Below are 23,612 nucleotides of genomic sequence, written 5' to 3'. Positions count from 1 at the left end.
GTCTGACGTTGAGTAACAAACTAGACACCGTATTGAATATCCCAAACCAAGTATTAAATCCGGTCAAGCGTTGTTTATTTCGCCAATGATAAATCCCCAAACACTCTTAAAGTGTTACGCATGCCAACTTCGCTGGGAGAAACGGCAGCAGAAGCCACAACAGTATTCATGTCTTTGGGAGTATCTCCAAAATCAATTGGAACAACTTTGTGCAAAAACTCGTAAGCAGCAAGAGTTACTCCAAATTGTGGAGATGAACGCATGACTCGAGCAAGTCCACCTTTGAAAAATGCAGACGCACCTTCTTCGGCAAAAATCTTGCGTGTGGCATCCATGATGCCAGTATACGTTGATTCACCTTTACGTGCAGCAACTTGTAGACGAGTTTTGATGACATCGGCTGGAGTTACGAGATAAGCGGCAGGCATGCCGGCAAGTGCACCAGCAACAAGTAACTCCACAACAGAGAGTTTTTTACCGTTGCGTCCCTCATGGAATATGTCCTTTTTCAAATGTGCATACACAGGAAAGTATATGCCCGAGAATGGGATATCGCGTAGTAAACATGCACCCACACCCTTGTATAATCCAAAAAGTCCAAGTTGGCGAACGATGCTGATGGCAGATTGACGTGGAGCAGCTCCCTCAATACCCGCTTTGGCAACTTCGCCCTGAACTTGTAAACGGATCTTGACAATCTCAAGTGGATTGGTGAATAAAACTTGACTGCCACCTGCCGAGCAACCAGCAACAATTTCAGCCCATAGTGGCAGATCGCCTGTTTTTCTATCGCGTAGTTTTGCTCTGATTAAATCATTCATGGTTAATTTGATGGCTTTTTCAGGTGCAACACCCACGAGTTGTGGAAGTAGACCAGAGTACAATCCACCCACACCTTCATTGCGAACAACCTTTTTGAAACAGTCCCATCCGTTACGATACAAGAGTTGTCCAACTACTTTGGATCGTTGGTTCTGCATGCGGGTTTTTACCAAGTCGATTGGGTAAACAAACGTTGCACCAATAGCTCCAGCAATAGCTCCTAAACTGAAATTATAGGTGCTTTTAGCAATCTCCATTGGAACAGATAAGCGGATTGGTTCTGCATTTGGAACAATGGTGCGGTATGAGGGATTGAACAGTGGGTCAAATAAGCTAGGAGCTAGATGAGAGTTGGCTGATGCGCCAAGAGATCGGAAAATAATATCCACTTCAAGAGGCGAGATGGAGTCGTAGGTAAGCATTTTGGAAGCAGTTTGCGAAAACGATTTCTGAGTAATTGAATTATCTGGACTTGCAGCAACAGTCGTGTCTACAATTTTGCGAATAATGTCCAGTTTAGACAAGACTGAATTCAAGGCAACCACTTCGGCAAATGTGGCATGAGTAAATGAAGTAGGAAAGTTTTCCAACAAACGAGCACTCATGCGGTGTTTGAGCGTTACGTTGATGAGCTGACAAAAACTTTCGCCAGATATCTTTCCAGTGTTTTTTGGATCACGACGCTTGTATTCTAAACGCAAGAGATCATGCTGCAATGCCTTGACAATCTCGCCGACTTCAGAAAGAGTCAGATTGCGATCAGCGGGGATGCCAGCACAATAGTGCTGCAGTGTTTCCGATCCATACTCGAGCGGAGTAGCAAGAGGGTTGCGATGTTTAGTTAAAAACGTCTTGATTCCATTTAATGTAACTTGGTGCGACTTGCCAGGCTTAATCAACCGCGAAAGGATTTCAAATTCGCCATGTGGAGACGAGAGCAATGCATAGAAATCCAAATACTCTTGCTCAGACACAGCTCCGCGGCAGGTCGGATCAGCAACATTGAAAAGCAACATGGCGTGATCTGTAGAAAGTGGAAATAGACCATGTTCTGGCTGGATCGCTTGGCAAAACTCGTGGCTAGAAAGATATTTTTCACCCTTGATGTCCATGGAAGCATTGCTAGCGAACCGTTTCTGATGGTAATGCTTTTCATTAGTTTTGGCAGTTCCATAAGGTAGATATTCAGAAAAATTGGCAAAAGTGCTATGGATAGTTGCAGCTATACCAGCTGCAGTGGTTTGAGTAGAGGTAGAACCCGCAGGATCCGATTCAGACGAGGCCATAAAAAGATGAAACTATGGTTCTTTGATGGTAAATAAGTGGATTGATGGCCTATGTTTAAAAAGCTCCCTTTGTTTCAAATATGTATCCAGTTAGATAGTTGTCTGTATTGCGTAAGAGGCTCCAGGTAAAGTTTCAATTGATAAAATGTATTTTCAAATCCGAGCAAAAACGCCAGATTTCAAAGGGTAAAAATATCGAATGCGCGCAACACAAGGGCTGTGAATGGAGCGTCTAAGGGCTTGGGGTGGATATTGATGAGGTCATGAATGATCTTTATTTGGAATCAACTCGACTGTCTGAACATGAAGTGATTTTTGCAAGCATGCTACTACCCATATCAATGTAGATTGGCAATGATGTGGCTAGATAATGTAGCAAGCAAGGCTACTGATATCCAAAACACCAACTCAATGCATATAAAGGACTGTGTAGATTTGTATCAAGCCAAAAAAGTTTTTCCAAGTAGTGGTAATAAAGTGTATTTCATATCATCTCATGAGCAACAAAAGTATGAAAATACTTTATAAAAATTACAGCTGTATTCACGTAAAATGGAATGCTGAATAAAGGTGTCTGACATGAACAGTCAGTCTCATGAAATGATAATTCATATCACATTGTCTTTTCATTGTTGTGTAAAAATAGACAAATGTTTACATCAGTTTCAATAAATCTCACTTGTCCAATCTCCAACTCTCCATTTCTACAACCCATTGAGCGATTGGTGTAGAAACAGTTGCATTCCTGAAATGTGCAATCACTGCTGGTATGTACCATAGCATATCCGAGTTTGAGATACAACAAGATGGGTTTGATTGAGACTGGTCGAGTCCAGTACTTGAATTGCATGGATGAATTCAATTTTAAACTTGCTGATCATGCAGTGTATGGCTATGTCAAAAGTGGACAGACTCAAAACAATCGTTTGATTGTCAAACAATATGTCTACTCGAGGGTTGAAAATACCAATTCCTAATAACAAAGGTGTAATGAATACTCGACTATTATTTATTTCAGAGCAAAATAGATAATCACTACGAGATGAATACAAACGTTTCGTTGAAAATACGGTTAATGTCAAAAACTGAGATATTTCCAAATCTTGCACAAAACAAAAAAACCAGTTTAATGTAATCTCAAGAGTATGGATATGGCTGTCATTTTCTTGATAAAAAATACAAAAGAATGGAATAATGCGTGCATTATGGTTTGAAAAAATGATTGCCATAATCCAGATGACTTATGTAGAGTGATGGTATTCGGCTTCAAGGGCTTTGGAAGTAGGAAGGGTGCCTTGAGAGTTGACGGTGCTCTTGTTACCGCGGAAAAGGAAGCAAAGGAAGAGCTGAACGATAGAGAGAACAACTCCAACTACATTGGGAGCCCAAATAAAGGGGTCAGAGATGGCAAATCCATAGCCAGTCCACAATGCACCGTTAAGCAGAGAGCAGAATCCAAGAATGGGATTGATGGAAGAAGCATCGCGTGAGCGAATCACACTGGCAAGGTCTGATAGTGGGGAGGCGTAGAAGATGACCAGAATAAACACACAGACGGATCCAAGAACGGTCTTTGATGGTTGAGCTTGTCTAAGAATGGCAAATACAACAAATGCAGAGGTAAGAACAAGGAAGGACGATCCGAGCACAATGACGGCAGCGGTGGTGCGGAACTTGTCTGATCCATAATGGAGCGACGAGAGAGTGTAAAACAGACCCAAATGATACCCCACAATATTTGCCACGAATACGTAATAATCGCCCGTGTGGCAGCCATAGACAATCCAGCCAAGACAATTTGCTATGATCCATGGATATGGCATGGTATTCACCAAGCTGGCTTCCTTGTTTTTAAGCGACTTCCAGACGTGGGTAAACGGGGACAGATAGATGGAAATGGCAAACGCTACACCAAGTGCAGGCAAGACATGATTCATGACAATAGCAGACATTGTTGCAAAGAATTAAAAGGATATGCAGTTAAAGATGTTGGTTGGACTTTAGACTCAAAGTTGGACTTGTTTAGGAACAGGCAATTGATCGTCGGTTTTATATTTTTTTAAAGACATAAATTAGTTCAACAGAAATGGCTATGCCAAAGGCAGTGCGGCTGAGCTGTTATTGCAGATCTAATAATCAGCCTTGAAAGCTGACAAATCGTCAATCAATTATGGCAATGCACGTGTTGTCAATATGATAAGCCTTTGAACAGTAGGCTAGTAATGGAATCTCAAGGGAGATCTGCGGGCTATACACAATGCGGTTATGGTACTTTTATTACAGCATAATTGCGATGCACACTGCAAACATATACAATGGGAATATTGAGTGGACCTGAATATACTTGCTTGATCACTTATTGTGGTACCTTTACATTATAGAACTGGTTTTCAAGGTGCTTTACTGATTTACTCGAAATTATTCTTGAATAGCGGTTCGACAAATAAGTACCGTATTATTAGGCTTGGCTTTTTGCACAGCTGCATCCGTCCACTAAAAACAATAACCGGATTTTAAAGGGCGAATTACAAGTATATGTGTTTTGAATCTTGTTTGGAATCATATTGGATCAAAACAAGTCTTATTCCAACTATCCGCCCTTTAGTCAGACTCATGATTTCGCGTTTCATTCCTTACTAAAAGCTATATATTGTAGTAAGCTTTTGCAAGCATTACCATTTTAGTTGTATTGATTGAAAATAAGGAAAATGTAGAATCCAACCCTATACACGCAAAAGTATTACATGAACACTTCAACTATCCGGCAAAGCAGCCGCTAGCTCAATTGTGTTGGATGCGTCGATCTTGCATAAAACTGGGACTTGTTAAATTTGTAATTGATCATAGTTGATGATTGTTCTTGTAAATATTTATCATGATAAAAGTAGATGGTATTTGAATGTACCTACTCTAATAATTCAGTTCATGTGTTTGTATCGACTTTCTTCAACGGCAAATGCCTGCTTGGAGCCATAGGTCACATGCATGCTTATATGAAATCCATAAGCTTACTGAAAAAGGGAGGACGTTGTTGCACTAGTTGAGACTTACAGCCGTGTTCAAGTAAAATAGTTCGTACTTATCTTGCAATGATTATCTATTTTGCTTTGAAATAAACAGTCGAATATTCGTATGCTTTTCTACTAGAGATTGACTGCGCCGCTTTCTCTGTGCATTCTCAATTATGATTCCGAACACAATGCCCATCATGATGTCCAGAATCAAACTAGTTTTGAGTCTGTCCACTTTTGACATAGCCATACACTGCATGATCGACACGTTTGAAACTGGACTCATCCATGCAATTCAAGTACTGGACTCGACCAGTCTCAATCAAACCCATCTTGCTGTATCTCAAACTCGGATATGTTATGGTACATACCAGCAGTGATTGCACATTTTAGGAATGCAACTGTTGTTTTCATGCTAATCGCCAAGAGAAAAACCAGTAAACTTTGGACATTGAAAACACAATAGTTCCCTACAAATTTAGTATCACCAATCATTCCATAAACCCGGCAGTTTATGCACTTGACCATCTTTATTTGGTACTGTATTCTACATGAGTACTGTTGTAATTGTTTACCAAATAGTATAGATCTTGATGGTTCAATCAGTTTAAAATCTGCTGCTTGGCGGGGACTCGAAACAACTTTCAACACCCCACATCAGTTATTGCTTAATTAGCAATCTCCTTTTTAGTATATGCTTGGGCATAAGCCTATTTTGGAAGATCTACTAATAAGTACCACTATTGAGCAGTTGTTGGATAAACTGGCATGAATGTTGGTAAATAGCGCTTTAGTTGTCAGCATTCATGCCAATTGCAAGCATAGCACATAATCATGTCGTGAACAATTCAAAATCTATCTAAAGCAGAGTATCAAACAATACTGTGTTTTTCAAAACTCTCATCTCTTGTGTTTTCGGCTTACAGCTGTATTCACGTAAATGGAGCATTAAATGCCAACTACATAATAAACGGCCCATCATGCTTGATGAGTGACAACTTTACTAAGCAATATTGTGCCCTTTAAACTTTTTATTGTCTGTTTTTTTGCATGCTCATTCTTGTACAAAATACAGAGCGAATGCTTACATCTCTGTTCCAATACACTCTACATCCTGACACCTTTTCAACCTCCCACTTTCCAAAACAAACACTTGGCGATTGACATGAAAACAACAGTTGCATTTTCGAGATGTTTTCTTGAGCTAGATCGCGAACGTATTTGATATCAGGATACAACAAAACTTTTATAAAAATAATTAATCCCTAGTAGGGAGGCGGAACAAATATTTAACCATTGTTTATTTTGCAGCAACATAGAGGCTCCAACTGCAAAACATAAAAATGATTGACTTGACATGAATACGGCTGCAAAAACGGCCAGCTTATTGTGATTGTCATCCACCGCCATATTCAAGTAAAATAGTTCGTACTTATCTTGCAATGATTATCTATTTTGCTTTGAAATAAACAGTCGAGTATTCGTATGCTTTTCTATTAGAGATTGACTGCGCCGCTTTCTCTGTGCATTCTCAATTATGATTCGGAACACAATGCCCATCATGATGTCCAGAATCAAACTAGTTGAGTCTGTCCACTTTTGACATAGCCATACACTGCATGATCAGCAAGTTTAAAATTGAATTCATCCATGCAATTCAAATACTGGACTCGACCAGTCTCAATCAACCCCATCTTGCTGTATCTCAAACTCGGATATGTTAGGGTCACACCAACAGTGATTGCACATTTCAGGAATGCAACTGTTTCTACATCAATCGCTCAATGGGTTGTAGAAATGGAGAGTTGGAGATTGGACGAGTGAGATTTATTGAAACTGATGTAAACATTTGTCTATTTTTACACAACAATGAAAAGACAATGTGATATGAATTATCATTTCATGAGACTGACTGTTCATGTCAGACACCTTTATTCAGCATTCCATTTTACGTGAATACAGCTGTAATTTTTATAAAGTATAACGCTATAGAAAATCATACCAACGTAGCCGAGACTAAAGGTATCATATACTAAATACAGACGTGAGTGCAAGACACATTGATTGCCAATATCTGAGATCTTCAAGTGGCATTGCGAAGAACTTGAAATTCATGCGATTTTGGTCTTGCAAATATAGCCAGCAGTACAAATTGAACCAGGGAAAGTACGACACCAAGAAGATTTGGAGACCAGATAAACTATTCAATAGTAAATTGCACAGCATAGTTTGGTTTGGATTAGTAAGCCATGCCAGATACTGGACTTTCAAGCCAAGACCTGCATTAAAGATACAGCTCATGATATCATATACCGTGTCCTGATATTCAAGTGGATCGGCTGCAGAAATATATGCATTCCAAGATCCCAGCCTGTATAATACACAAGGTATACCCAAGCACTATCTAAAAACTATGGAAACTCACCGTATCGCCAATAGCGAACCCATAAACAGTCCATAGACTACCATTTACAAGACTTGCAGCAGCAAGATACACGTCAATGCTCGATGCATCCTTTTTCTTGATGACATTGTAGAAATCGGATAGGGGAGAACAATAAAATACGGCTAGGATGACGACGCAAACAAGACCCATAACGATCCTTCCAGCCTCGTTGCCTTGAAGAACAATAAAGCCTAATACTCCCCCTATAAAAACCAGTAGCGATGAGCCAATGAGGATTTGGAGAGCTCGGGATTGAAATTCAGGGGCAGCAATTCTGTATGCCATCAATGTATAGTAGATTCCAAACTGGTAGCCAATAATGTTGGGTATTATCACATATATGTCTTGAATCAGTAAGCCATATACCAGCCATCCAAGGCAATTCGCAACAATCATTGGAAACGGAAGCCTAATGGTATCCCAGTATAGATGTATGAGTAATCAAATCTACAGTAGCCTATCATCATACGGTCATCTACTGATGCAATAACGAGGTGTGCTTTAGTGTACTACTTACGGATTCACATTTTCAAGATTGTCAGAGTTGCCAAGTCTCTTGACGGACTTGAACGGTGCAATAAATATCCATAATGCTGTAAAAACACCACTTGAAATAGGACATGCGTATAGACAAGTGCATATAGTTAGTTCTTATTGAAACGATGTTCTTTGCTAGTATAGCCAGGCTTAGTCTATGCTAGCATTCAGCCACCAATACCATATAAACTGCACAATAATGGATGTAGCAATTCCTAAACTCAGCGTGGACCTATTCCGTTTGTTTCAAATACATACATGATTGGGATAATATGGTGCAGAACCAACTGGCAGTTTGGTGTAGAACACTCGATTGTCGACATGGAGACTTTGGATAGATTGCAAGACAAACGATTATGTACAAATGCAAACCCCTTCAGGCTGGCAACCCTGCCACAACTGCAAATCCGTCCAGCCCAAAAGCCTAATATGATCCGACTCTAATTCTCCCATGTTTCAATCATTCCATCTGCTTAGTTTATCTATACGACTCGTAGTATTTTCAGCCTGTTCAAAACTACCTCCCATTATCAAGGGTTTATAACAACAACCTGCCAAAAGTTTCTGTCTTGGCAATTCATTATATTCTGTTAAAAGCAAGTATTATGTAATCCTAGATACATTATCAGAGACTGAGGATCGGTCAAATGGTAGCAGGTTTGATCACTGGTTTAGCTACGACTGTAGACTGACCACTTATCGCGCCTGGCAGCAAATGGTAATTTCGTTCATATGCAGATCGAGAGGCAAAGCGAGTCAGAGTCTCTGCGCACCTCGATGGCTTATAGTGTTACATTAAACAAGCTTTCCGTATCAGGTAATACATCACTTGCATGATTATACCCATCGTTATTTACAGCGTTGGCGGATTTGTTCTGAATAGAACGCGGCGTAGCTGATGTCTTTTCCAACACGACGCTTTTGGATATAGCTACTCGAGATTTAACTGTTGATCTGGGAGATATTGCTAGCAGTAACTGCGGCGGAAGGTAAGCTTTGTTGGCATTCTGTGATGGTTGCTGTTCGCACTGAGATGATGTTTTGAGGATACTTAGCAACGATTCCTGTGATTTTGTATTGACCAATGTAGTAGTTTCCGTCAAGTTATCTAGCAGAGCGGAAGTGAATATGGTTTTGTGTTGACGTCTACCTTGACCTTTGGTTGTAGTTGGTATGATCTTGGATGGTGGTGATGGAGAGTACATTTGTATAGTGCTGGTCAAGCGGGAATTGGATTGGGTATTTGCAGCATGAGAAAATTCCATGGTATCTGATTTTGGAGTTGCTGCAACTATAATGGGTTGTGAGGCCAAAGACTCTATGCCAGTCAACATCAATTCATTTTTGTCGTGGAGAGTTGCTTTGGAGGATGTATGTAGTTCTGCGTTAAATTTGACTGGATCAGCTGTTGAATTACAAGATGTTGAGAGCTCATTGAGGATACTCTTGGCTTGTAATTCATCACTACAATCTTCCAATGGTGAACACGCTGATACTGGATTCGCTGTTGATATGAGCGTGCTGGCTAACCTTTGTCGAGTTGCTACGCGTGATAAATGGTTGCGCCATGCACGCTGAATATCTACGGCCGCTTTGATCTCTGAATCTGAAGCACCACCACTTGATTGTTCAAGAGATGCTTTGGAACCAGTTTCAATCAAAATACTTTCATCAGGTTGACCGCGAGGCTGTAGCGGATCTGTATATTTCTGGCTCTGTAATTCTTGTAGTTGCTTATTTTGTATCTCCCGCAATCTTTGTATTTCTTCCCACTGTTTAAGCAACTCTTTTTTTTGCCAATCAATCTCCTCGACACGTTTCAAATACTCCATCTGTGCACTTTTGAATTCCAATTCTGCTCTTTCCCGCTCCTTTTGTGCTTCAAGAAGGGTTTCTTTAGCTGTTTGACGATTCATTTCTGCTAGTCTCTCATCTGCCCGCCTTGATTCCATGAGCCGATGCATAGTAATGGTACGAATATATATTCTTTTTTGGCGCTGGCAGCGATACCAGGATTGAATATAAGTAGCGGCAGCAGCAGCTTCTGAGCTATTAGTAAACTTTATCAGCGATTCAACATGCTTGGGCCGTTTTTTAATTATCCGTGGTTGGTTCTTTTTTCCCTTGTAACACCTCCATGTTAGTTGAAGTTTCTTTGCTGCTTTTGTAGCAATTTCCTTGGCAGTAAGAGCATTGCAGTCACGCAAGGCAGCTATGCAATCTTTTGATCGGGTTTCCATGACATAGTCTAATGGAGTTTTAGATTTGAAAATATCGCAACCGTCGCGAGCGTTGAGTGTGTCAGGTGTATGGAGGATTTTGCAAACTTCTATACGAGCTTTTGATGCTGCCAAATGAATGGGTAAAACACCATTTCGATCTCTCAATGCATCATTGGCATCTTGGTCCAATAGCCACATTACCGTGTCTGTTTAGCAAGTGGGTAATATATGCAGTGTTACATTATAGTAAATAACATATATTACAACGTACTACAGTGCTATTGTAAAAAATGTTATGCATATCTACTTTACCTATATGTCCAGCCAAAGATGCCTCTGCCAAGGGTGTTCGCCCATTCGCGTCTTGTATATTAATGGTTGCCCCATGAGAAGTGAGCAATTGCAAGATATTTGTAGATCCACCAGCAGCAGCCCAATGCAAAGCCGTTCTCTTCTGGTTATCAATTTCATCGGGATAGGCTCCTTCGTTGGCTAAAAGAATGACGGCATTTTCTGAGCCCATCATTGTGGCTTTGATCAAGGCAGTTTGTCCGTGTTTGTCTTTAGCGTCAATCAGTGCACCACCACGTAGCAAATGGGTACAGCAAGTTGTGTGACCACCATATGCTGCATGGTGCAATGCTGTCATGCCCGATTTTGACTTTACCGTTACTTTGGCGTTGGCTTTGATTAACATTTTGATTACTTCCAAGTTCCCTGTATTCCAAATCAAAAACAGTCAATCTCATTAAACTTGTAAAATGCGTCATAATACATTGGTTTACCTTGAAGCGAAGCCCACATAAGTGGTGTACGGCCTTGTATATCAACTGAATCTACAGCTGCACCTTTGCGCAGTAGGACATGCACACAGTCCATATTATGATGCTGAATGGCATAGCAGAGAGCTGATGCACCAAAATCGTCAACGTTGTTGATGCTCGCACCCTTTTGGCACAATAAATTAATACATGCTGGCTGTCCTCGAACTATCAATTTACACATCAATCAACCACACGATTGATTTAAAAATTATAAAATCAGTAAAGTATTCATCAGTTTTTGTAAAATCAAAGCGCTTAGATAGGCATACCTGCCGCCCAATGTAACGGGGTCCGTTTCAACCCATCAAGCGCATTCCAGTTAGATCCAGGAGATAGCATGATCATTTCTACCACGGCAATATTTCCTTCGCCGCATCCATAGTGTAAAGGGACTCGGCCCATTTTGTCGGGAATATTAATCAAAGCGGGATACTTTGACAATAGAATTTCGCAGCATCGTCCATGCCGATTGGATGTTGCCCAATGAAGTGCTGTTTTCCCTTCAATATCTTGCATAAATGCCGAGGCGTGGCCAACTGAAAGCAATACTTCAATATGTCGATCGTGGCCATGGTATGCTGCCCACATTAATGGAGTCATTTGCTCCAAATCAGTCACATTTCCTGGGCCGGTACGGTCATCTGGATGAACAGTTCCGGCCAATGTTTTTCTTCTTTGATTTGGATTAATTGCCATGATAGCTCCATGTCGCATGTTTGGATTTGCTATCCGAATAAGATATTCGAGCGTATCAATCGTTTCAGGATACGTTGCACAATGGATAGCGGATTTACCTTGATAATCCTCCTGCAAAATATCAGCACGATTTTCACACAATTCTTTAGCAGCACCAACAAAACCATGATACGCTGCCCAATGCAGTGCTGTTCTTCCACTACGATCTTGTCGATTAATAAAAGCACGATGGGCACAAAGTAGTCGAATGCAATGCACATGCCCACCAATTGCTGCAAAAATTAATGCAGTGCGTCCTGTATCATCGCTTGATTCGATATCAACCATTGGACTTTTGCACAAAATACGTAGTGCTTCGTGATCGCCTATACGAGCAAGATGAAACAAAAACATTTTAATATTGTCTGGTGTGAGAATGGGCAGCTGATACCTGAACGACTTTCTTGGCCAACGTGGATAATAGATGCGCATAAGTTGAAGCACGACAGGCTCGTTATTGATTGTGGGTATGACTATAGGATACATTTGGTCGAATACTTCTGGATTTTTGACGACAGGCTTGGTAAAGTATTTGTGTGTTCGTGGTTCATTTGGATTGTCTTGATCTTGGTTTTCGGGTAAAAGCCCCTGCAGAACGGGGTACTCATCAAACCGTGGTAAAAGAATATCATGATCTCCTGTATCGACATCAAATCCAATGTTCCTATGACCATTTGGATTGACCTTTTGTGTACTGATTTTATTAGAAGGTTTGCTGCGATGTCGGATATCGCAAGCAATGCTGCTCAGTTGATTCAAAACAGTAGGAAAAGGTTTGGAACCAGTTGAATGAGGTGGAGCGACGGTTGACGGTACAGTAGCAGCAGCAGTATGTCGATACTCAAAAGCAGGTATCTGCCATTCAACATGGCTGCGCTCATCGCCCAAAACGGCGTGTCGCTCTCCGTGCACGATTGGTGAGTGTTCAGATATGGCATTGCTGGATAATTCGCTTGATCCAGTAGAATTTAGCACAACTTGCCTGTTTCCTTCCGTACGATCGTTTTCAATCAAAGAATGTGGTGGCATAAATGCCATTACGGGAGGAGTGGTGTTGGAAGTGTGATTGGATGAGTTGAATGAAGCTGTGTGTGGAAGTGTAGTCATAACACTGGCGATCCCTATATCGCCAGACGTAGCATTTTGATTTGAATACGCATTTCCTGCAGTTGCATGCAGCATGGTGGAAACCAATGGAGCTCTACTTGCTTCGGAATGTCGTGTAGTATATGCAATGGAGGTTTGAGAAGAAGTCATTCCTGCACGCTTGGCTGCCACAATGCTGTTGATATTCACTCCAGACTCATGTCTAATACGCGCAAATGCTGTTGCAGGATTCCCCATTGTAGAATTGGCTCCACCACCTGCACTAAAAATAGGAGAGCTGTTTATCTGGGATCCTGTCGTATGTTTTGGATCCATAATATCTGAAAGTGCCAATATACCTCGTTTCAAACTGTCATGTGCTGCTGGATTCGATGGAGCAATTGTATTTGTAGTTGATGGTACAGCCCCACCTGCCATTACAATGCTTGATTTTGTAGGCAGTCCCATACCAACAGTTTTTTGAGGTGTTTGAATCTCAGCAAAACGTGGCTGGATCGCGCTATTGGTGGCTATAGGCGCTAAATCCATACCAGTTGGTAATGTTGCACTGTGTTGATTTGTATTGATACATCCAGCTATGCTACCACCTGCAGCACCACTCACACCTCCAGCTACATGGTCTTTTTCATCGGAATCATCAATATCCGCGTCGCGTGAAGGCCGTAATGAATGCAAGCGCTTACGAACTGCTGTGGGCGATGCTGGTATGTTACTATTTGTACCAAAATCAGGCAATTTGTCAAGTTTCAATATAGGTGTAAGTTTTAAGTTTGGTTTCAGAGCTTGTCGAGGGAGTGTGATCTTGTCCATATCTGGCTTACAAAATAGTCAAGGGATGAGTATGCAATTGAAAAAATATATGAAAATGTGTGTTTTGACAAGTATAGTTGCAATATTTGAGTTGAAAAGTGTATTTGATCAAAAATTAGTAGGAATGCAACGATTTTTGAATCAAAACTTTAAACTGCTGCAAAATTATTTTAAACTTGCAGTCGCACCTATTTCTTTCAAATGATGATGCCTGATATATAAAAAGCATAACTTTTTATCAATAGCGCATTAATTTACACTACTTGATTTTCATCTACTTTTTACTATTTAAAACTTTCAAAATTAAAACTAGAATGTACAAAAAGCCAATTTTTAAACTCGACAAAACAATCGACTGGCTAAAGTGCCATTTAATCAGTTGATTGACACATCATTATTTAATTTAAAATCAACGCAATCCAATGCATGTACATTGTTGGATGTACTAGATAATTTGCTTTTGATTTGATAGATCATGTTTACAAAAATAAAAAATCGAGTTGGCAGAGTTTTGAATCAATGAAATGCCACTGATATCTGAAAAACTTAGTATCTTAAAGTACACGGGGTCTATACTTTTGAAATTAAAAATACAAGTACAACCTTTGTTGCGGGCCAGCTTCTTGTTGTAGTATACATGACGCGACGCTAGGCCAAGATTTAGGTTTATTCAAATTAATACTGTTGATAATCGCACCTTTTTTTGGCTGGAGTTAAATTTTCACCAGAAAGTGTAGTGACTGTCACTATCCAACTGACTTGATTTCAAGTATGGGAGATTCTACTAACGAGTCCGAGTCGCTACAAGTCCGCAAGTAAGTTGCCTTATTTGGCTTGATAGCGTGTGCTAAGTTCTGAATAAGTAGTTTGCATATTTTTGTAAATGTATTTTAAAGTAGATACAAGTTTGATGTATTTGATTCAACATTATCTCTACATCAATCTCGCTAAATAAATTTGTCCCGTATTATATAGGAAGATCGTACCAGGCACTATCGATGTTCATCCAACGGATAATGCCATAGTAGTAAACTACACTGTTCAGGCAGCAATTGTTGAAAATGGACAGCTTGTTATTGGTGATAAGAGGAGCAGCCAAAAAGTGTAAGATGAATGTCAATCGCGACTTGTATTTGATTTCATCCAGTATACATCAGATGTATTGTAAAATGTCAACCATCATCTAAATATTAATGGATGCATTAAAAAATCAAAATATATCAATACATAACTTGCAGAATTCGAGTCAAGGCACTGCATGCAAATTCCAACATTGCTAGTCTCGCACAGGAAGTGGTTGATAAATGCAAATTGATTCACGCAAATCGACTTACAGAAGTTGAACAAATTCTTTATTATCTCCAGCAACGACAGATAGCTCACTGCTCAACCGGTACGTATGATCCAAATACAAAAAATGCGTTTAGCTCATGAACTCTGACATATGGATTTTTTTGTCTGGATATGTGGTTTTGGCAAATAGATGCAGTCGAGTCAGATCGAGTCTGGCTGCGCAAGCAACTGGATAAGGTGCGCAAGCCAAGTCTTGGTGACGAAGAAAAAATAAATATGAAAGCCGTTCAGGTATTTATATGCTAGCTTATATTCGCGGACATCAGCCTATTGATGTCATATAGGCAAAACAGTATTAAAAGCGCGATTTAAATTCAGGATGAACCATCGTCTATGTTTAAAATGGACAATTACATTGAAGGTCTTTATGAAGACATTCCCGAAAAAGTAAAATCCACTCGAAGTATATTGCAGCTAGCCAAGGTGCCAGAGAATATGAGACTGTTGATTGAAAATGGTAAGCTTTCCAAGAGTTTTTGCTGTCGAGATGAGCATGTTCATAGCATTTTAACATAATCGATATGGTATCTATAACCGTCTGATCTAACACCAATTTATCAGAATCACTCATGAGCGCACTATCTCGAGTGCTGAGAGAGGATGGACGCAAAAGCATGGAGTTGGTTACAAACATTATATATATATTCTTTTGTTTTTCAAATTTTTCTGAATTTCATTCGATTGTCACGGCCAATAAACTTGGTGACATGTGTCTTCGATTGACCGATCAGGAAGTTACCAGATTTGATTTATGGGTTCAAGATCTTCGCAAACTGGAAGCTAATGGTGAGTGCTTTGAATTTTGCATCAGAAAATACTCGATCAATATAACTGTGCAAGATTTTCATGGCTCTAACTTGAATGCTTTAAACTTCTTGATACTTTATGGGAATACGCTTAGTCTCGCAAGCACCAAATGACAAATCTTCCATTTCAAAACTCGATCAAGGATATCAAAAGTTTCAAAATATGCTACGCAAACAGGATCAATTATTGTTTGGTAGGAAAATAGTGGCTTGCTTGTGTATTTTTGATCATCGTGACTAGCATAGTTTGCTTAAATATAATCAATGGCAATAGTGTCATTTCATCTGCTACTCAATCTTGCCGAGGATACAGGCATTGAAGTCAAGATTGTCAAAAGAGATATTGTCAAGTATCTTGTCGATATTCTTGATCGCAAGACACCCGAGTTGCTCGTTTTGGCAATCACTTTTCTTAAAAAGCTAAGCATTTTCCGAGAAAATGTAGACGAGATGTTCAAAGTAAACTACGTATTAGTCATATTTTCAACAATACTGACCCACTTGTATTTGATTCTAATTAATTTTATATTTTCAAACAAAATTATCCTTATTGTAGCATGCGGATGATCTTCTCCCCAAACTAGGATTTTTGATTGATACTGATAACAGTGTAAGTGGCATGCTCTATAGCCTTGACAGTATGCCTCGGTTGTTATTTGATGATGCTGAATTTTTAAATATTTCATCTACAATTTTTTAATTTAGAGACTAAACAGCATGACACAACGGCTTTTGTTAAATTTATCACACGATTCAAGATTCAGAAGTTTACTAGTACGACAAGAGTTTCATCAAAAATTAAGAGATATTTTCCACAGTCAAAATTCGTCCATGTTGACTCTTCAGCTGTTATATCAATTAAGTATTGACGAGCCAAGTCGGTTTTCTCCAATTTTTTCTACATGTATACCCCAGGTGATTTTCATTTATGCTTACTGCCTAGTGTCAGTTGAGACTGAAAATAGCATGTTGATGGCTGAAATTTTGAATAGCTGACATACTAATTTATGAATTTTTGCTCTTGAAAATAGATTATTCAAATGATTTTGGAATACAAAGGAGATCGAGTCAATATCGAAGTGATGGCTTTTGCAATCAATATGTCTACAGTTTTACGGAATGCACAAATCATTTGTCAAGATAATGGAATCAAGTTTTTGATTAAAAAGGCAGTTAAAAGCAACGATCCTCTGCTTTTTAAAATGCTACGCAATATTTCTCAGCATCCCGATGAGAATACTAAAATGATGTTTTTGGTGCGTGATTTGATACCTATTTGATCCATACTTGGTAATGTCAAGCTTAACCTTTTTATAAAACTCGCCAATGATTACTTATAGGACTATATTGACGACTTGATGCGTCTGATGCTCAAATCAATGTCAAATCCAGATGTTCTAATAGAAATTCTTGGAATTATCGGAAACCTGACTATTGCCGAGTTTGATTTCAAAAAACTTGCAGTGGCCTACGATCTTTTACAATTTATCAAAAACATTTTTCAGACGTCCATTGCAAATACTCAAATGGATAGTAAAAGCTTTGGTATTTCTGAAACCAATAGAAAAAATTCTGACTTGACCAAGATCGATGGAGTATGCAAAAATGACGATTTGCTTCTTCAAGTAATCATTCTTTTGAGTACCATGTCGTTGGATGAAAATATTTCGCCCATGGTTGCCACCACCAACATAATCCCGCTTTTGATTGAAATTATGATTGGCAAGTTGATTATTTTTGACGAGCTTCTTTATGCACTGTTGGTTTGACTTGATTAATAATTTTGTATTTTTGAATTGATGTATATAGCCAAGGAAGAGGATGATGAAATCATCTTGCAAGTGTGCTATTGCATCTACCAGTTTCTTTTACACGATTCAACCAGGACTATTCTGATTGGAAAAAGTGGTATGTGTTCAAAAGCTGATGTATATTTAATATCAAATGCAATGCATCTCACATGTGAAATATATATTTAGATGTAGTTGGATATTTGATTGAACTTTTGTATGATCGTAATATCGAAATCCGCAAAGTGTGCGATGCATCGCTAAGCATAATTGGAGTATGTGAATTCTAGTCAAATGTTTGCAAGTGTAGACTAAAGTGTGACTGATTTCTAAACTACTGATTTACTAACCAAGTAGGAGATTGACGAAGACTGGAATCGTAAGCTTCGACAACAAAAGTTTGCATGGCATAATTCTGAATGGATTTCAATGATGACAGAAATCCCCGGATCCCCATATAGCGGTATGGATGATAGCTCACTTATGTATGCTAAAAATAGTAGCACAGATCTTTCACTTGGCAACAGCGCAGGATACCGTGGCGCTCTTTCTCCAGGAATGTATGATAATGACAGCGACGACGAGGAAGCAAGACAAAGTGGAATCGGAGGATCAAATGCACTATTGAATGGACCTGGACTATATTAAAATAGACTTGTACAAACCAAATACTAGAACAAGTAAAAATATCAATATTTAACCAATTTGTAGCGCTCATTGAGATTCAATCTTTTTCTCACCAGCTGACTAAATAACCCATACAGAGCTATAGCTGAGTATTCAGAATCAACACCACAGTACATTAAATTTCTATAAAATATATCTGATATTGGCTATACTAGGTTATGAAGTATCTTTATTTGTTGGTGGCATCAGATTGTAAGTGATAGGATTATATCAGATAAATATGCAGCCATAAACGCGACCAAGACAACGGGAAGCTTATGAGTAAGTGCATCAGATGTAATAATTTCCTCGGCATACTTACCGCCCGACTGACCAGGCTTTTTCGGAGACTTGTAGGAAGGCAATAGTTTAGCAGGGTTACCGCCCTTGGGTTTTGGTTTACCACCCTTTTTCGCTAGTCTATCGGCAACTTTTTGTGCTTCATCGGCAATTTTTTGTGCCTTGTCGGCAGCCTTTTGTGCATTATCCGCAGCCTTTTGTGCTCTAGCCTTATTTTCGGGTCCCTTTGCCTTGTTTGCACTATCTTGTGCCTTGTCAGCAGCAGCTTGTGCAGTGTCGGCAGCACCCTGTGCATCATCAGCAGCACCCTGTGCATCGTCAGCAGCACCATCAGCATCGTCAGACGCACCATCAGCATCGTCGGCGGCACCATCAGCATCATCAGCAGCACCCTCAGCATCATCGGCAGAACCCTCAGCATCATCGGCATGGCCACTACCATCATGATTTGAGGTTTGAGGCTTTTTGAGACCAATACTACCGTGCTTAACTGGCGTTTTAGATTGCTTACTGGAGGTCGCGCTAGGCTTGGCACCATTTTTGACTTGGGAACTAGGGGATTGAGATTTATCTTGGGATGAAGGATTAACTGCAATTGCAATATCAACCAAAGCCGAAGCAACAAATATGAATGTGAGCTTCATAATGATACGATTGTCAAGTGCTTTTGAATATCAATGGGTTGAAGTTGGTCAGTAGTCACTTGAGAGTTATGGTAAGGTTTAATAAAATGGAATGATACTTTGGACATGGTTATTTATATGAATGTAGATCGACAATACTAAAAGGACGGGTTACTTAGGGAGGGTGTACAACAGACAAGGCAAGCCGAATATGTGGAAGGATGCAATACACACTTTAACTGGCAGACGCGTTGATAGTCGCCCTGCTTTACAGCCATATTCACATAAAATGAAACACTGATAAGGGAGTCGAAATACATGAATAGCTAGTTTCATCAGACGATTGGTGCCAAGTCTTTCAAGCTTACTAGACAACACTGTGTTTCTAAACTCATTGAAGCTTACTGGTCTTTATCCATGCTTGTTTCTGTATTAAAAAAACTAGACGAATACTTGCATTAGTTCCAGTCAATATTCAACCTATTCCAACTGATCATTATGTAATTGGGTGACTGGAATGAAAAAAAACAGTTGCAGTTTTGGGATATATGATCATTGTTCACTTGAACTAGAGATCGCGAATGCAAGACTTTAGAATACAATAAAGTAGTGCTTATAAAGCTTGATTGACAATATTAAAACAGTCGAATCCAATATTTAAATCGAAATGAGTTTTATGAGTACTCTTTTATACATGACACACACTGATGGTTACTGACGATTTTGAATTTATTTTCTTTCTGTTCTCATTTCTTGTGATAATCGCGAGTGATTCAAACCACAAATTGTCCAGTAAACTCAATCATTCCATGAAACTGAGTATTATAATTTGATATTTCATTCCGTATGAATACGACTGTAGATTAATCAGTCAGATTTGACTATAAAACAATTGAATTGACAAGAATGTCAAATTAGCAACAAAAACTCAAAGCCTCGAGAATTTCATCAAAATTTGTTTTTTCTCGACTTCAAACTGAGATCGACAAGAATGATTGCAGCACTAAAACGCATTGGAGATGAAGGCTGGCAGCAATGGTCGGTTAGAAACTGGAAGTTTATCACATTCACTGTACTTGCTACTGGTGTTGCTTCTGCTGCAGTTTATTCTTTAGCTTGTTCTGGTAGAAACAATGCCAATTCGGATAATGGCTCGTCAGCAAGATCATCTTCGACATCTGCTAAAAAAAAGAAGATGGGCAAGACAAAAAAGTCCAAAACGGCATCATCGACAGTAACTGCTGCTTCTGCTCTTGAAGAGGAAGCGCTTGCTGCCAATGCTGGTCCCATTTCAGCTCCTGGTCTTAATGCATCCATGGCATCATTGGATAGCATTGCTTCTATCGAGACCACTGACAAGATCACTTCAGAAACCAACTCAAAATCCGACGAGTCAAAGACAGCTTCAGCTGATGGTATGTCTTTGATGTTTTAATACATTTGTGCTGACTTTGTTTTATGCGACGGCCATTTGATATTTTATTGGGAATTAGAGTTATTTCCAATATGATCGGGCTGAATGTCAAACATGCATCAGATCATTCAATAGCTTTTATAAGCTATTGGTGGAATGCCAACTCTTCACTATACAATCAATGCATTGGCCTTGCTTTCATTCACTTTTATGAGTATGCTCGATTGATCCACCAAATTTACTAATATTATTATATTTGCATTTCAAATCCGTCAACAGCGTCAAATGACGTTGAATCGCACGATCATTTATACCCTGAAGATATTGAGTCACTTACTTCCGAGGTCAGTTTATTAGGTTGAATTTGATTACCTGCTGTAAAGCGCATGTTGATGTTGTAGATCAAAAGACATGTTTTGATATTATTTCTGTTTTTCCAAATAATAGGATCGCTCTAAACTTGCACAGGATGCTAAGGCTTTGGGCAACAAGCAGTACAATAAAAAGAAGTTTGAAGAAGCAATTGAGCTATATACTCAAGCAATTCTTCTGGCACCTAATGCTATTTTCTACTGCAACCGTGCTGCTGCTTATTCTCATATTGTAAGTTGTGTGGTTATTTTTGCAATGGTTCGTGCTCTACTTTGAATAGCTACCACCAAGTATGCTTACTAGTTTTGCGTCAATTTTGTTTTATATTGCTTATTCTGGGTTTAGGAAAATTTTGCTAAAGTTGTTGAAGACTGTACCAAAGGTTAGTTTATTGAGTTGTAACTCGACCTATCTTGATCATTATTTATTTTAATCTTGCTTTTAAATTAAAATCAGCTTTGGAACTCGACAAAAAATACATCAAGGCGCTCAACCGTCGTGCTGCTGCCTACGAATCGCTTGGCCATCTGACCGATGCATTGAATGGTATGCTTTATATGAATCAATGCACTATAAATTGTTTTGATCTGCATAATCTATTGCTGTGCTGACTGCTTTGTCACTTGAATTCTTAGACTATACTGTTGTTTGTGTTCTCCAAGGATTTAAAGTGAATTCTTCCATGAGTGCTCCCGATCGTCTACTAAAAACAATCAGCTCAAACATCACCCAGGAATATGCCAAATCTAGACGACCAAAAATGCCATCTGGCGCGTTTGTTCGAGGTATATTTGCTTTATTGGTTGCTGCTGGTGAATGTGTAAGAAATTTACTAAGACTGTCATTCTTAATCCCAACCATAGCATACATGGACTCTTTCCGTGCTAGTAAGTTTTAATCGATACTTTTATAGCTCATCATGCGTGCTGGAGTAACTGATTTTGTTTTTGATATCTTCAAACCATGTGCATAGCTCCATCTCATGCAACTCTCGTCGACAACTGCCAGGATACTTCCGAATCTATACAGGCTTTGAAGCTTGTGTTTTCAGCAATCAAGGAGCATCGCTGGACTGAGGCATATGAGCATGCTGTAAAGGCAATTGTTTTGAACGATTTCAACAATACCAAAATGGAGGCCATTGCCCATAATATTCGCGGCACATTCTTTTTTTTGATAGGACATAGTATGCAATTTACTTTGAAAATTTAATCTGATTGTATCTATCATTTTGTTGGTGCTGATAAGCCTTGTTGTACCTGTGCTTTGGCTACCATCATGTGTAAATAGTCGATTTATCTATTGCTGACCTGGACAAAGCTCTTGAGCTTGATCCAGTGGATGTCAACTCAATTATCAAGCGTGGAACTCTCTTTATGGAGCGAAGTGAGGTTGAAAAGACTGTAGAGATGTTTGAACGTGCTGAAAAGCTTGAACCCACCAACGTTGATTTGTTTTATCATCGGTGAGTATACATTATATCAACACTGTTGGAAAATACACAATGGACAAGTGCTAATGGCTTGCCATTTGATTTGTTTCAATCTAATCTAAACGACTATTTATCATATATCTGATTCAATACTTTTTGTGACGTTTTATTATTCGAACGCATAGTGGCCAAGTTCGTTTTCTAACTGCAGACTATCAGGGTGCTGTTGACGATTATTCTGCAAGCATTAAAAACGAGTCTCCTGAGGAATCGTCTGTCTATGTACACATTCAGATGGCGGTTGCCAAATATAAGCTGGGAAATTACGCTGAATCTGAAAAGAAATTCAAGGAGTGCAAGCGTCTTTTTCCCAACAGCGCAGAAGTATTCAACTACTACGGAGAGATTCACATGGACAGACAGGCACACACTGAAGGTATGCAATACAATTTAACTATTGAGACTGCATATTTTGTATAGCTTAAACTGCTTATTGATCGTTTCAATGTATTTGTGCGTAACATAGCTTTAAAGGCCTTCAACAAATCAATTGAAATGGATCCCACTTCTCCTTTGCCATACATCAACAAAGGTCAGTATATTGCTACCTGGCAAATATTATTGCTAAATTGATTTTGTATTTTTCCAACTAAATTGTTCATTTTTATTCACAATCCAACCGGTTAGCTATTCTTTATTTAAACTGGAAACAAGATTTGGCTACTGCAGAGGCTGAATGTCGCAAAGCCCTCGAAGTTGATCCTCTCTGTGACATTGCCTACTCACAGCTTGCTCAGCTGTTATGTCATCAGCATAAGTTGGATGAAGCCATCCAAGTGTATGATAAAGCCATTACTGTCACACGTACCGACATTGAGGTGCTGAATGTGGTGACTTATCGTGAAGCAGCCAGAGCCCAGAAATATGCATCCATGACCTATCCTGAAGCAGTCTCCAACATAAGCCAAGCTTAAGAAATAAATTCAAGCAGAATTCATGTTTTTATGATACAATGGATTCTGTATTTTAAACTTCAATTGGAGCATCGGGTAGAGC

General features: G+C 39.3%; 7 protein-coding genes across 7 annotated transcripts; 2 read left to right on the top strand and 5 right to left on the bottom strand.

The window, feature by feature from the left end:
• Positions 1–74: 74 nt before the first annotated feature.
• On the bottom strand, positions 75–1,934 carry BATDEDRAFT_9948 (uncharacterized protein; the record flags this gene model as incomplete). Its single annotated transcript, XM_006677061.1, has 1 exon — positions 75–1,934. One exon carries the CDS (start codon positions 1,932–1,934, stop codon positions 75–77), a length of 1,860 nt encoding a protein of 619 aa, XP_006677124.1.
• Positions 1,935–3,097: 1,163 nt separating this feature from the next.
• BATDEDRAFT_16153 (uncharacterized protein) lies at positions 3,098–4,120 on the bottom strand. Its single transcript, XM_006677124.1, has one exon. The coding sequence runs from the start codon at positions 4,058–4,060 to the stop codon at positions 3,350–3,352; it is 711 nt and encodes a 236-aa protein (XP_006677187.1). The 5' UTR covers positions 4,061–4,120; the 3' UTR covers positions 3,098–3,349.
• Positions 4,121–7,198: 3,078 nt separating this feature from the next.
• Positions 7,199–8,434, bottom strand: BATDEDRAFT_36766 (uncharacterized protein). The gene is made up of 4 exons (XM_006677427.1): positions 8,361–8,434; positions 8,083–8,172; positions 7,545–7,974; positions 7,199–7,319 (listed from the first exon to the last, which is right to left on the bottom strand). Exons 1-4 carry the CDS (start codon positions 8,423–8,425, stop codon positions 7,203–7,205), a joined length of 702 nt encoding a protein of 233 aa, XP_006677490.1. The 5' UTR covers positions 8,426–8,434; the 3' UTR covers positions 7,199–7,202.
• A 2,428-nt stretch (positions 8,435–10,862) lies between these two features.
• BATDEDRAFT_5585 (uncharacterized protein) lies at positions 10,863–11,652 on the bottom strand (the record flags this gene model as incomplete). The annotated part of the gene is made up of 3 exons (XM_006677038.1): positions 10,863–11,041; positions 11,110–11,313; positions 11,418–11,652. Coding segments are annotated over 3 exons (618 nt in total), but the record flags the coding sequence as incomplete, so codon positions are not given.
• A 2,919-nt stretch (positions 11,653–14,571) lies between these two features.
• Positions 14,572–18,397, top strand: BATDEDRAFT_23701 (uncharacterized protein; the record flags this gene model as incomplete). The annotated part of the gene is made up of 15 exons (XM_006677288.1): positions 14,572–14,615; positions 14,776–14,904; positions 15,039–15,193; positions 15,284–15,384; positions 15,472–15,610; positions 15,715–15,939; positions 16,055–16,153; positions 16,234–16,418; positions 16,516–16,569; positions 16,665–16,874; positions 16,991–17,215; positions 17,300–17,722; positions 17,774–17,867; positions 17,939–18,024; positions 18,107–18,397. The coding sequence occupies 15 exons, from the start codon at positions 14,572–14,574 to the stop codon at positions 18,395–18,397; spliced, it is 2,460 nt and encodes an 819-aa protein (XP_006677351.1).
• Positions 18,398–18,621: 224 nt separating this feature from the next.
• BATDEDRAFT_23700 (uncharacterized protein) lies at positions 18,622–19,359 on the bottom strand (the record flags this gene model as incomplete). Its single annotated transcript, XM_006677287.1, has 1 exon — positions 18,622–19,359. One exon carries the CDS (start codon positions 19,357–19,359, stop codon positions 18,622–18,624), a length of 738 nt encoding a protein of 245 aa, XP_006677350.1.
• A 962-nt stretch (positions 19,360–20,321) lies between these two features.
• Positions 20,322–23,567, top strand: BATDEDRAFT_19105 (uncharacterized protein). The gene is made up of 12 exons (XM_006677150.1): positions 20,322–20,753; positions 21,032–21,096; positions 21,200–21,355; positions 21,470–21,506; positions 21,581–21,670; positions 21,760–21,909; positions 21,988–22,011; positions 22,098–22,310; positions 22,415–22,589; positions 22,742–22,992; positions 23,083–23,148; positions 23,244–23,567. Exons 1-12 carry the CDS (start codon positions 20,330–20,332, stop codon positions 23,528–23,530), a joined length of 1,938 nt encoding a protein of 645 aa, XP_006677213.1. The 5' UTR covers positions 20,322–20,329; the 3' UTR covers positions 23,531–23,567.
• Positions 23,568–23,612: the final 45 nt, after the last annotated feature.

This window comes from Batrachochytrium dendrobatidis (genome assembly GCF_000203795.2).
Source record: "Batrachochytrium dendrobatidis JAM81 unplaced genomic scaffold BATDEscaffold_3, whole genome shotgun sequence".
Taxonomy (NCBI): domain Eukaryota; kingdom Fungi; phylum Chytridiomycota; class Chytridiomycetes; order Rhizophydiales; genus Batrachochytrium; species Batrachochytrium dendrobatidis.
This window is presented reverse-complemented; position numbering and strand designations above follow the sequence as displayed.

What these genes read in the sequence shown, in the direction of transcription:
- BATDEDRAFT_36766 (XM_006677427.1), bottom strand. Translation starts at nt 8,425, where the DNA reads ATGTCGACAATCGAGTGTTCTACACCAAACTGCCAGTTGGTTCTGCAC. An exon ending in CACCATATTATCCCAATCAT is followed by an intron (nt 8,173 to 8,360) that starts GTATGTATTTGA and finishes TCCTATTTCAAG; the next exon opens with TGGTGTTTTTACAGCATTAT. An exon ending in AATCTTGAAAATGTGAATCC is followed by an intron (nt 7,975 to 8,082) that starts GTAAGTAGTACA and finishes GGATACCATTAG; the next exon opens with GCTTCCGTTTCCAATGATTG.
- BATDEDRAFT_16153 (XM_006677124.1), bottom strand. Translation starts at nt 4,060, where the DNA reads ATGTCTGCTATTGTCATGAATCATGTCTTGCCTGCACTTGGTGTAGCG.
- BATDEDRAFT_19105 (XM_006677150.1), top strand. Translation starts at nt 20,330, where the DNA reads ATGATTGCAGCACTAAAACGCATTGGAGATGAAGGCTGGCAGCAATGG. An exon ending in CTTTTTTTTGATAGGACATA is followed by an intron (nt 22,311 to 22,414) that starts GTATGCAATTTA and finishes ATGTGTAAATAG; the next exon opens with TCGATTTATCTATTGCTGAC. An exon ending in TTTGCCATACATCAACAAAG is followed by an intron (nt 23,149 to 23,243) that starts GTCAGTATATTG and finishes CCAACCGGTTAG; the next exon opens with CTATTCTTTATTTAAACTGG.